The 11866-nt window shown below is 42.2% G+C and overlaps 1 protein-coding gene across 1 annotated transcript in view; it reads right to left on the reverse strand.

The window, feature by feature from the left end:
* dnah5 (dynein, axonemal, heavy chain 5) overlaps positions 1-11866 on the reverse strand; it is a 65509-nt gene that overhangs the window by 38307 nt on the left and 15336 nt on the right. Inside the window, exons 20-43 of the mRNA XM_078094086.1 lie at positions 11352-11529; positions 10963-11217; positions 10669-10865; positions 10395-10485; positions 9709-9851; positions 9342-9418; positions 9077-9201; positions 8755-8990; positions 8336-8554; positions 8019-8081; positions 7475-7713; positions 6783-6930; positions 6534-6626; positions 5728-5927; positions 5470-5623; positions 5184-5347; positions 4924-5080; positions 4334-4546; positions 3769-3993; positions 2911-3083; positions 1821-1891; positions 1083-1190; positions 684-871; positions 122-316 (exon numbers count right to left, since the gene is read on the reverse strand). Coding sequence (XP_077950212.1) covers positions 122-316; positions 684-871; positions 1083-1190; positions 1821-1891; positions 2911-3083; positions 3769-3993; positions 4334-4546; positions 4924-5080; positions 5184-5347; positions 5470-5623; positions 5728-5927; positions 6534-6626; positions 6783-6930; positions 7475-7713; positions 8019-8081; positions 8336-8554; positions 8755-8990; positions 9077-9201; positions 9342-9418; positions 9709-9851; positions 10395-10485; positions 10669-10865; positions 10963-11217; positions 11352-11529 — 3912 coding nt within the window. The remainder of the gene's footprint in view (positions 1-121; positions 317-683; positions 872-1082; positions 1191-1820; positions 1892-2910; positions 3084-3768; positions 3994-4333; positions 4547-4923; positions 5081-5183; positions 5348-5469; positions 5624-5727; positions 5928-6533; positions 6627-6782; positions 6931-7474; positions 7714-8018; positions 8082-8335; positions 8555-8754; positions 8991-9076; positions 9202-9341; positions 9419-9708; positions 9852-10394; positions 10486-10668; positions 10866-10962; positions 11218-11351; positions 11530-11866) is intronic.

Below are 11866 nucleotides of genomic sequence, written 5' to 3' on the forward strand. Positions count from 1 at the left end.
GCTTTGTCAAAAGGAAATTGTCGTGTCTATTGTTGTATCCCTAGTTTTTGTATGTTGTGATTTGTATGTTGGGTAAGGAAAGGGGGTAAGAAGTGTGCTCTTAAATGTCTTGAAGTTTTACCTGTTTGGAAAGTTGTTCCTCACACAGCTTGTAAAGAGTAAAGAACTTGCGGGCCAGCTCTACGTTGTCGATGAACCCACAACTGGCCAGTTTTACCCTGATGATGATCTGACGATCAGGGACCATCATAGCCACAGAGCGGAAGTTGATCTTCAGGTTCTCAGGAAGCTCCTGGCGTCCTGCATAACCTGGGTTCTGATTACACAGGAAGAGAAAGAAGAAGAGTATTTTGTATAGAACATTTGGATGTTATATTATACTGCTACAAACATAATTAAAAGAAAAAAAAGAAACATGCAAAGAAAGCTCGAGAGACACGGCAGGGTTTATATATTTACAGGTGAGCAGTTTTATAGAACGCATACTTTATGTGCACACACCCTACAGTGTATCATTTGTTTATATTATTATATATTAAACGGTGTTATAGTTTGCTGAGCTCCATTTTCTCTTTTTGCAGTGTTTGTGTATGATCCAACTCTAAAGTCGTGTTTGTTTCTGCAAAACTGGGCCAATGGATTAAATCGGAACTTCAAGATAGTGGCACTGGTGTGTCACTGACCATTGTAAGGAAGATGCCAAACTCAGGGCTCATTTCCACATGGTCTCCATCTGTGAAGACAAAGTTTTTGCGACGTTCCTTCCTGCACGTGAGAACTATCGCAATCTGCTGGGCTGCCACCGACAAAACTGGGAGGTCAATGCGGTTGAACTCGTCAAAACAGCCCCAAGAACCAGACTGAGCCAGACCTGGAAATCAGACACATGGAACTTTAGTCACTCTGTTGGAAATGAATTCTCTGAAACTCTAAACTCTATAATCTGGATAATACACCAAATGTCTCTCATGAATGATTCTAAAAGGTTTTTAGGACGTGTTAACCAGTTGCGCGCTCTATACCTGCTCTTGCGGTTTTATTTGCAATATTATTATAGCGTAGATTTGCCGTGTGACTCTTACCTTTAAATATTCTTCCCAAGCCTCTGAAGTCCATCTGATCCGAGCAGTTGAAGACCACAACATACTTTCCTAGACAGCGGCCCATGTCTTTTATGGTCTCCGTCTTGCCTAGTAACAAAAATAACAAAGGACATCTTTATGCCAAGTATTTTTATGCCAAACAAAAATCAAAAAGGGGTCGCTGACTCTACTGAGCGGATTGGGCCGATATGTCCATCTTGTTTTCTCCTGTTTACTTTCAGGGAGGTAGATAAGCTGCCTGTATTTTGTTTGCCGTTTAAGCAGGTACGTGAGAATATTTATTATGGTAGGTTTGCTTATTACCTCGGGCCAGGCTCCCTGATCCTCACGCGTATTCCAACCCCAATGTCACCGTCAATAAATGTGATGGACTAAATGGCTGCAGCCTTTCTCCCCATCTTGAGAGACCGGTCGTTTTGCTGTACTCAGGTTTTCCCAGGCGTAACAGTATCAGGGCAATAGTCCTTCTATCCTCTACCAGTAATGATTTCACACCTCCCAATATATATTTTGAGTTCCCCTGGTGAGTTCCTGACCCCCAGGTTAGGCATCACTGCCCTAATCTAACAAAGGACAAGACCACAGGCAGATAGACAGAAATATGTATAACTGCACCATTTTTGCTCAGTTTCTGCAGTGCTATTTAAGAAAGAAAAATAAAAAAACATTTCATGGATCCACTGTTCCTCGAGGTAATGCTTTTTTGCCTTGTCTTACCTGTCCCTGCAGGACCAGCAGGGGCTCCACCCATACTCATACCAAGCGCTTGGGCTAGGGTGATGTAGCACCTGACCAAACAAACAGCAAAGCAGTGATTAAGGTTGAGAATTTGCTTATTTACGGCGCAGTTTTGTTATTTACCCTCACATTCTATTTACACACATGAAACCAATGCAATATTGCTTTCCACATGTTGGTTGGAGGTTGTGCACAGCTACAGAATGCCGCCCTTGAAGCTCGTGGGAAATTGGTATCTTGCTCAATGACCCGCGTGCCTCTCGCTAAACGCTACTCTCCCTTTTTGACAATCGTGGAAGAATGATTTTTAAATCACTGTTACACTTTTATTAACTTTATCTGTCACATTCCCGGTCCTTCATCCTCTGCAAACCGGTGTGACAGACAGCGAGTGATAGAAAAGAAAGCAGCAGAGCACATTCTATCAAAAGAGAAGGAATTGGATACTATTTCAGGCGGGGAAAGACTCTTCTTTGAACCTTTGGCCATAAAGCATGAGACCGCTTTAGAGAGCTTCGGTATTCTAACAGCCCCCCTCCTTGCTGCGGTGTCCTCATCGCTTTCTTCTTGTCTGATCTTTTTCCCCCTCTGTCTCCTTTCACATCTCCTTCCCTCCGTCGATTAGTGTGGCAAGGGCGGTGGGAGGGATTCTGCCCACCTCCCACAGGCGGGTTCGCTTCTCCTCTCTCTTAAGTCAGTCAAACCATCCATTCCATCAGTGACAGGGGCGACGCCTTCTCCTCCTCTCTAATTTATTCGCTTTCAAATGACAGTTTACGGTTTATCAGTAATGGTTGTTATACTTTGGATAGTCTCTCCTTGCGGGTATTTCTTGACTTATTTGTACACATACAGAGTAATGGATTAGTTGTGTTAAAAGGTTCTCCATTCAAAGTATTTCAAATGTGAAGATATGTGTAACAGTATCTTCTATGAGTGTGGTTTATGTACATAGCCAGCATGGCCATGTCTGCATGTCAAAGGTACACTCATACAATTTGGATTTTGCTCCCACTGAGTGCGAGCGTGTGTGTCTGCGTGTGCATTGTGTTCGTGGACGACCATCTACCTGTCAGTCAACGGCGTAATGACAAGCCTTTCAGTGCAGCCCAAGAATTCATTCTGGTAGTTAAAGGCCACATCTGTGATGTTGATGACCATCTTGTCCGCGTCCTCATTGAAGTAGAATCGGCACTGCTTCAGCCACTCAAAGTCATTGGGGCTTTTCACGTGGAGCCGGCACTGGACATGGGATGAGATCGAAAGTGAAGGAAACCAAATTCCACAGCTACCATTTGGGTGGTGATGTGAAGTTAAAGAGAAAAGGAGGAAAAAAGTGAGGAAGTTGGGTTTAAGGCCAGGATGTGTGAGTGGGTATGAGGTGACAGGAAGGGTATACTTAAAGGTATAACAAAGACGAAAGACCCGTAAGGAGAGAATGAAAGAAAAGAGGTGAGAAGTCATAAAATGAAACCAAGTTGAAAGGAGCAAGGAGAAAGATGACAGGAAAGAAAGGAGTTAATTGGTGAGTAAAGTAAATTGGTGTTGCAGTGAAAAGAGATGAAAGGCATAAGGAGGAAAAATACGATGGGGTAGACGACTGGGTGAAGAAGAGAGCAAAACAGTGCTTTTGAAAAATTTTGCAGGGAAAGGGGAACATTTTAGGACAGAAGATTTTTAAAATACATCCAAATAAAGTTACTGCTAACCTGTTAAAATTTCCTTTGGAGACTAGCCGGACAATTTTCTCTGAGAAAAGAGTATAACTCGGCTACCAAACACTGGATATTTTCATCTCCCGCAAACCCAATTTGGTAGACCCACCCTCCGAATATAAAATGCAGTTTGCATGTGCCAATGCACTTCAGTCTACTGACCAATCATTAAAGAAAGTAATACTAAGTAATGTAATCAACAAAATACTGACCAAGTCGTCGAATATGTCCCTTTGGTGGACATGGATGGTGATCAGGGTCTCGTACTTGGTCCTTTCCACGGCCCCGAGGTCTCTTGTGGTCATGTCGATCAGTGTGTTAAGCAGATCCAGGAAGACCTGGTTGGTTTTGGCCATAATGCGACGATCATATCGAGCATTGGTCAGAGCCTCTTCAGAGTCCCTGGTCCATATCATTTGAATACCTAGTAAGCCCACCTAGATCAAAGTAAAAGGTGTTTGGTAATCACATCATTCTCTGTCCACATACCAAATTTTGTGTAATACTTCCCTGAATACGGAATCAAAGTTGAGAATTAAAGGAGTTTATATAACAAAGACAAATGGTTTTTGGAAAGCTCACAGATCAGATTCTATAAGTACTTACATGAATTACGGATGTCAGAAAGGAGTTTGCCATATTCATAGTTTTTGTCTAGTTTATGTGTGTTTTAATGCATCCAACATGTTTTGTGTTTTCTGATCACAGAGTGTAATGGTTGGGTCCACGTTTTGAAATAAGAGCTGATCCATTCTTTGAATTAATGTTTCAATCTACCTGAGCAGGGAAGGAGTTGAGGAAGTCAATGAGCTGGAAGCCAGAGTCCTGGATGGTCACGGCAGCCTGTCGGATCACCAAGTGCAAAGACCTCTGGGATTCCTTTAGCAGAGCATTGAGCCAGACCTCTACATTCCCCTCCGCTGTGACCGCTCGCTCCAGCGCCACGGTCTCCCCTTCACGTGAAGATACAGCCAGAATACGGTCGTATATCTGAGAACGATGACATGTTTTAATTGGTGAGACTATAAATTGATTATCATGCTTCACTTAAGGGAAGGGATTGTTTATATTCTCTCTTTCTACCCAATTTGGATCAGTGAACAGCTTCACTTCCTCCCCAGGTGTTTTTCTTCCTGTGTCCAATCACCTTCCCAGTGTATTTAAGCCACATGTTTCCTTTGTCTCATTGTCGGTCGGCATTGTCGTGTACCCGGGATTCCCTGTCAGATTTGTACCTTGGCCTTTTCTTCATTACCATTTTCTTCATCCAAAGGTTGGTTCTGCGCCTACGGAGTTCTACTTCCACCAAAAAAACTCTGACATAACCATTGATCACTCTCTCAACAGATCAATAAAAAATAATTCACCTTGTCGTGGAATCGGACGCATTTGATGTTGTCAAAGACGTTGAGAAGGTGGGCCTGGATGGTGTGCGAGTCAGAGGCCTGGCCCAAGATCTCCAGCAGGGCAGGGTCAGAGACGAAGAAGAAACGAGGAAACAGCAGACGCTTCTTCTCCAAATATCTGTGTGACAGCATGTTCAGAACTTAAAACGTGTATGTATAATGTTTGAACTACTCACACTTAAAACCTGCTTATTGTTTTGGGGGGAGTCCTTGGTGCCCACCCTGTAAGTGACTTCTGGCAAATTTCCAGCTGTTCCAGGAGGTGAGGAAGCAGCTGTCCCATAGTCTCATCGCCGACACATGACTGTATCACATTGGGCATCTCATGGGCTCGCATCATGATCTTCACCCATGACTTGTCGATGTTAGAGAAACGCTTGGCTTCCTGCAGTTGGAGTAACAGATTCATCGGATTATCAGTAATTGTATTGGACTTTTTTCTCTTGTTGCATTGCAAAAAATGCAGCAAACAATACTGTATTAGTAATTCAATGGCGCTTAGTCTACCTTCGGCAGCTGTTTAGCGATGTCTCCACCCACAAACACAGCCTCCAGGTAGATCCAGAGGTTCTGCACCGTCATCCAGTTCTCTATGATATCGGTGGTGTTGGATAGATTCTGAACCCACTTCTGAATCTGGGCTTTAAACGGAGTGTTGTACCTGGGAAATAAGTAGCAATAATGTACACTTAACGTATGCCAGTGACAGCTTGCATAGGAGATATGTGACACTACATTGTGTTATGACGATCCACACAAACATACCTGTTGCTCATTAGAGACCCCAAAATCATCAGGCTGTCCTCCATACTTGCAATGACCTCTGATGTGCTGTCTCCTCGAAGGAGTAGTTCTCCACGAGTTTTAAAGTTGGCAAACGTAAGATTCTTGTTGTCCCACTCAGCAATCACCAGCTTCAGCTTCTGCTCAATATCCCGCTCTTTCACCGCGCTGATACAGATATCCTGCGTGCACACACCCCAAATGTGTTTAAACAGTAGCAATACAAATAATTGTGGCCAATGAAATTTAAGTAAAGAGACATTTAATCATCCCCAAAGAATAGTAATACATTAGTATACAGTAACTCAAAAGACAAACTATCTGTATTTTGGAGTTCAATGTACAGTAGATGATGTAGACACAACAAATTCTAGTCGGAATGCTGATTAAAGAGCTATTATAAGCATATTGATATCCTTGTCCTTTCATTACATTATTCCCATCGTCAACAATATAAGCTTGAAAAACTTTGACTACTTTAACTTATAATGCACATACGCTCTCACTAAAGGTGTCGGCTGGGATTTATGATTGAAGAAAGAAACTGGCCATGGTGGTGCTGGTATTTAAAACATTTAGTAGGTGCAAAGATTTATGCTCACTGCATTGTGGGAATTATATTGCAACTTTCACACCGTGTTAGTATCATACATTACTTATATATCAAACTCAAAAGAAACATAAGTAACATTCCTAAAATCCTATAATTGCTTCTGTTGAGTCACTGTTTGCTATACAAATGAAAGGCCCTCTTATGTGCTTGCATTGGTAACTTCATTCATTCTTACCTCAATCTCCTCTTTATACTTGAGCAGAGGAGCCTCCATGATGTTGCGTAGCTTGAATGTTTCAGTTTCCACCTCGAAGGTATGTCCGGTCACCTTTGTGCAAATCAGCGGAAATGATTGTCTTATTATTTACACATGTCAAAAACAACAGACAACGTATTATTATTATTATTACTGCTGTAAGTACAACAGTGGGGATTGATGGTGGCTGGTGGCGGCACTAGTAGTTGACGGCCTCGTTTCACGAACCTCTGTGATTCTCTTCCAGTGGCGCGTCATCATAGCTTTGTTTGTCATGAGCTCCAGCAAGGGGCAGCACTCATTGAATTCATCAATTGTTGTCTTCAGGTCCATGAAAGCCTGCCACTCCTTTAGAGCACGAGGCAGCTTGCGACACCTTCAGCAAAAAGGGGATAAAATCATCAACAAACTCGTGGCAAAGGCACGTCTTCATAACCAGAGATTAATTGTGTATGGTACGATTGTGTGTCCTTTTGAGACACACTACTTCTCTCAATGGGAAATCTTTAACGTGTGTCCTTCGAGCCGCTGTCCTCTCGGGCATTTGTATACCGGTAAGTGGATGGAAATGGTGGAATTTAAATGCTTTTGAGAATTCATGCTGTGCTTCTCAGAAAACCATTTACAGTATAATTCCAGGGGAAGGACCTTTTCCTTTTTTTCTATTATTTAACTTAGATACCCTTTTATTTTGCAAGTAGTAGTCTTAGAATTGAATGATGGCCTCAGTCTCAGGTTTGTTTATTCCTGTATAGTCTTGTTTTTGTGTTCCAGTTGAGTAGAGTGACATTAGATTTCCGTGTCTCACAGTCCCTTTCACTTAACAGTTCATTTTACTCAAACAAGCCCTAATTTCTATTTCTACTGCGGATATTTCAATTTACTAGTAACATTAATTTAGCAGTAAATAAACCATGTACCTGGTCTGAATGTCCAGTAGCTCGTTATTGATCTTCTCAATGTGGATGTCGGCCCAGAGGATATCATAGTAACCATTGACCGTGTCAATGACGTTGTTGTAAAGTCCATACAACTTCTGCAGCAGAGCCAGCTGCTTCCTAATCTCTAACAGTTGGGGATGCTGAGTTACAGGAAGTCCAAACAGCTCCTCTCCTCCTGTGTAAGTAATGTACTTCCTGAACAGGTTGTCAAATCGATTCTAGAGAGGAGAAAATTATAAGTCAGTACTCTGCAAAAAAAAAGGAAACAATATAAAATAATGATATTTACGCAAGTCTCCTTGTATACATTTTATACACAGTAAAAAAAACAAATACATTCCTATTATTTGCAATGAGTGAAACAGATAAAACATACAATTACAAAAAAAATCTACTTGCAAATAATTGTCCCGTATAATTGACTGAAGAACCGGGTCAATTTCAAGACCCAAGTTCCGAACACGCTTACTGACTAAATGATGAATTTAATGATCACGCCCACCTCAGACAGTCAGATACAAACCTGGAACATGATGAGTCTGTCGCTGGCATCCTGAGGAGCAAGGCCCACCACCATGGGGCCGTCCTGAAGCACAGAGGATAAGGTGGGTCTATTATAGCCAATTCATGTATTCATCATTAGTTGGTATTCTTTGGCATTTACTAATCCAGAAGATCCTAATTGTATTCTGTAGAGCTACAAACTTTCGAAATTGTATCAGCCCAAATGTACAAGGTATCTCGAGGAGAAGGAATAATACAGCTGTTGTTGGTGAAGGTTGTCTGAGCCTTTTTAAGTGTTTGTGCACACATGCATTCACTGTGTTCTTTGTCTTTAACCTTGTCATAATCCTGGTAAAAGTGTTTGCAGTCTTCCACGAAGGTCTCCACGTTGCTGAGCAGCTCCCCTCTGAAGTTGGGCTGGAGGGACACCAGCTCATTCTGTACCTCTGTGCTCCGAGACAGCAGCTTCTCCCAAGTGTATCGTAGTGTATCCACCTTATCAGCCTCCTCCTTTGCTACAGACAGCTCATATTTATTGAGCATAGCATAGGACTCCTATGAAAACAGGAACATAAGTATTTCGCGTTGGTAATTAATCAAACGTTTACATAAAACATGTAAGCATTCGCACATTTCCTTTCTACTTCCATTGAGCTTTTGCTACAGGACTCTTCCAAGGAAACGTTCCAATGTGCACTACTCAAAACGACTGGTCCTCTCCTCGTGTGCTTTTGTGTGAACAGGGCAGTGTTTACCTCTACGGGGCCAAGTAGAAAATCAGTAGATATCTGCTGCTCTCTGATCTCTTTCAGAGATGCCATTGCGATGCGGATGTCATCCAGGTCTTTGATCTGCCGATTCAGTTTTTTTCCCGCTTCATCAACGAAAGCAAAGATCTGCTCCATGTCTGAGCGGTATTTCCGGTTACAGTACAGTCCGTAGTCCACCATCCAGTTCTTGGTTTCAGTAGTGAGTGACATCTTCAGGTCCGCTGGTACAATAAATACATAAAGATGCAGAGGTAAGATTAGTTGGTATTCAGAAGTTTTTCCCTTAAAACAATATTGCAACTCTAACCTGTGAATAGAGCCAGCGCGCCGACCGCAATGAGTTCTGGTTCTGCGTTTATTTCCACCTCCAAATCTCGATAGAAAATAATCTGGCTCTCAAACTCTGATAGTAAGGGACTGCCCTGAACAAACCTGAGAAAAAAACAAAACAAAAAGGCGTTGACAGGACGGCGTTTTCCACGGCTGCAACCTCATGCACACAAACCAAAACTGTTCATTGTCAGTGGTAAGAATAACAAATGAATAACAGTCCATCATTCAGTTCGTCGTACTTTCGCATGGTGTCTTCGCGGTCCATCCTCCAGATGTGATGGTAACGGCTGAAACGGTCCAGAGCACTCATCGCTTCCTGTAAAATGGCAATTAAGTATGCAAAGGGTGGGTATTAAACATGCAACATTATGATTTGGAATAAGATGACTAAGTCTTCTTTATTGGGTGGCTGGGTGGATGCTTAACATTGTCCAGCTTAACAGTGTCTTTTCTCTACTTTCAGTTTTTGTTCAGAAAGAACATTTTAATACACATATAACAAACAAACAACATTTTGAAAAATTGCTTCGTGAATCTTGATTTATTTGACTTAATTCTTCACATTCACACCAATTTTATGTCTTCTTTATATTGAAAGACGTGTACCTTTTTGGTTGAGCTGATGGAGGTGCTGAGAACGGACACGAGTTTGATTATCTCCTTGTTGTCAGACACACTCTTGTAGTAGTTTCTAGCCTGAAAGGCGATAGCCTGGATCACAGACGCTGAAATATCTGAGATGCTGCCGTCTGAAAGGTACATTTAGTTTAGAGAACAGAATTGAGTGTAAAAAACGTGAAAAAACAACTTGGCTTCTGCTTTGAATCCTTCATATACAATATAAAATCAATACAGGATTTTTCAGTTAGAAACTCGTAGTAATAATAAGTGTTCCTGATGAAGTGGAGTCTTTTAGTTTTAACTGTGGACACATGAATCATTCAAAATAAACTGTCGGGTGAAATGTTCATCGTCAACTTTCATTTTTCACAACACTACCTCCAAGTTAACCCGGCTGTAATGAGATGTGATTATAAAATGTCTTTTGTTTAAATGTCTTCCGGCTAAAGCCACTGAACTATTCATGCCATTTTCGTCAACACATTTTTGACTGCTTCATAGAAGATTTGGTTTTGCTCTTCTGAGCTGTGAAATAAGGAGATCTGAGTACCAAGTGGCTGAGGTGTAACATCATTAATGTTCTGGTCTGCATGTTTGAAACAACACGGATATATATATCACTCTAAAGTCAGAGCGGAGTTGTTGAGCTGAGGTGTTGTGTCCTCTCATACCAGCCAGGCTCCTTAATGTTGCTCCATCCTCTGATTCACTCTCAGAGGAGTCCACTTTCAACACCGCCATCCGTCTTTCATTCATTTTTCTCTGCAAAGGGGAAACCAACGTAAAGAAAGACCTCCGCGTGTGTTCGGCTACAGCATAATAAAGAAAAAATCAGTCCAGAAAAATGTGTAAGTAGTTACAATAGTGGAAGGAAGGGTGGGTGAGAAGTATACGTCTGTAACCACTTCTCAGAAATGATTGCTTGCTTCGTCAGGTTGAACCCACCTTTGAGATCCTTTCTTTGCTCCACTGGCTGACTCCTTTGCTGACACTGACTACACACTCCACGACCCGGTTCAGAGCCTGTTGGACTTCCTCCAGAGCTGGAACCATGGCGATGTTAGGAATAGAGAGGGTCACGTTTACTCTGAAGATCGCCTGCTGGACGCTGTTTTTCTCACGAGTGGGTGAGTCGCCTTCAGCTTGAAAAGGTGAGAGAAGAGCAGCTCTGATACAGCGAGATGTAGTTCAGAAATGGACGTTTCATGAGCCCCGTGCAAAAGAAGAAGAAACACTCACCCAAGAAATGCATGAGCGAGGAGGCGTGAATGCGCTTGCGCAGCATCTCCAGGGTATTGCGTGTCAATCTGAGCAAAGCATCCACATTGCGGTGGTTGAAGTAGGAAAGTAGCTCCTGGGCTTCCTCCTCCATTACTTCAATCAAGTCCCTCTTCATCTTCATCCTCAGCAAGGGAGAGGAAGGGCCGACACTGGCAGGATGGAGCAAGGTGGTTCTAGAAAAGAGGCGGCCTTCTGAGCGGCCTTCTTCTTCACCTGAGATGACACATTTGCAGCGGACAAGAGCCCCTTTAGCTTCTGCTCTAACATATACAAATAGAAACACAAAGTTCCACGGCACCTTTTTGTATCCGATTCGATTTGATCTCAGAAGGAAAACGTTAGTGTACCCTCACTGTCGATATGGTCAACGGTCTTGCTCTCAGCGCAGCTTTCCTCCTCCATCTTCTCCGCCTCTTCCTTCCGACTGTGGTCAAACTCCAGCAGCATGTTGATCAGCTCATTGGCAGCCTCCTCCACTAGCGAGCTCTTAGTGTTGAGGCTCTGGGCTTGACTTATGCACAGGTCCTATACAAATGTGTTTGTATGACATGTCCATTAAATATGCAGCATAGTGATGACATGATTATCCAGTACATCAATTACATTTAAACGAAAAATGCGAGGGAACGTTCACAGCAAGGGAACATGCAAATGACATATAATGAGTTACGACAGTTAAACCAGTTATTCCATTCCATTAGATTAATAAATCATGATTGATGACTGCTGGTGAACAACTTTATGCCAATGCACAGCAGTGTCACAAGAAGTATAAAGCAATAACCTTCAATGGTGAGAATATTAATACATGTTGTACAAAAGTTAATTGATAATTAAATTGATGTATTTTTAGGGAAGTACA

This window comes from Gasterosteus aculeatus, chromosome 20 (assembly GCF_964276395.1).
Source record: "Gasterosteus aculeatus chromosome 20, fGasAcu3.hap1.1, whole genome shotgun sequence".
In the NCBI taxonomy this organism is placed as follows: domain Eukaryota; kingdom Metazoa; phylum Chordata; class Actinopteri; order Perciformes; family Gasterosteidae; genus Gasterosteus; species Gasterosteus aculeatus.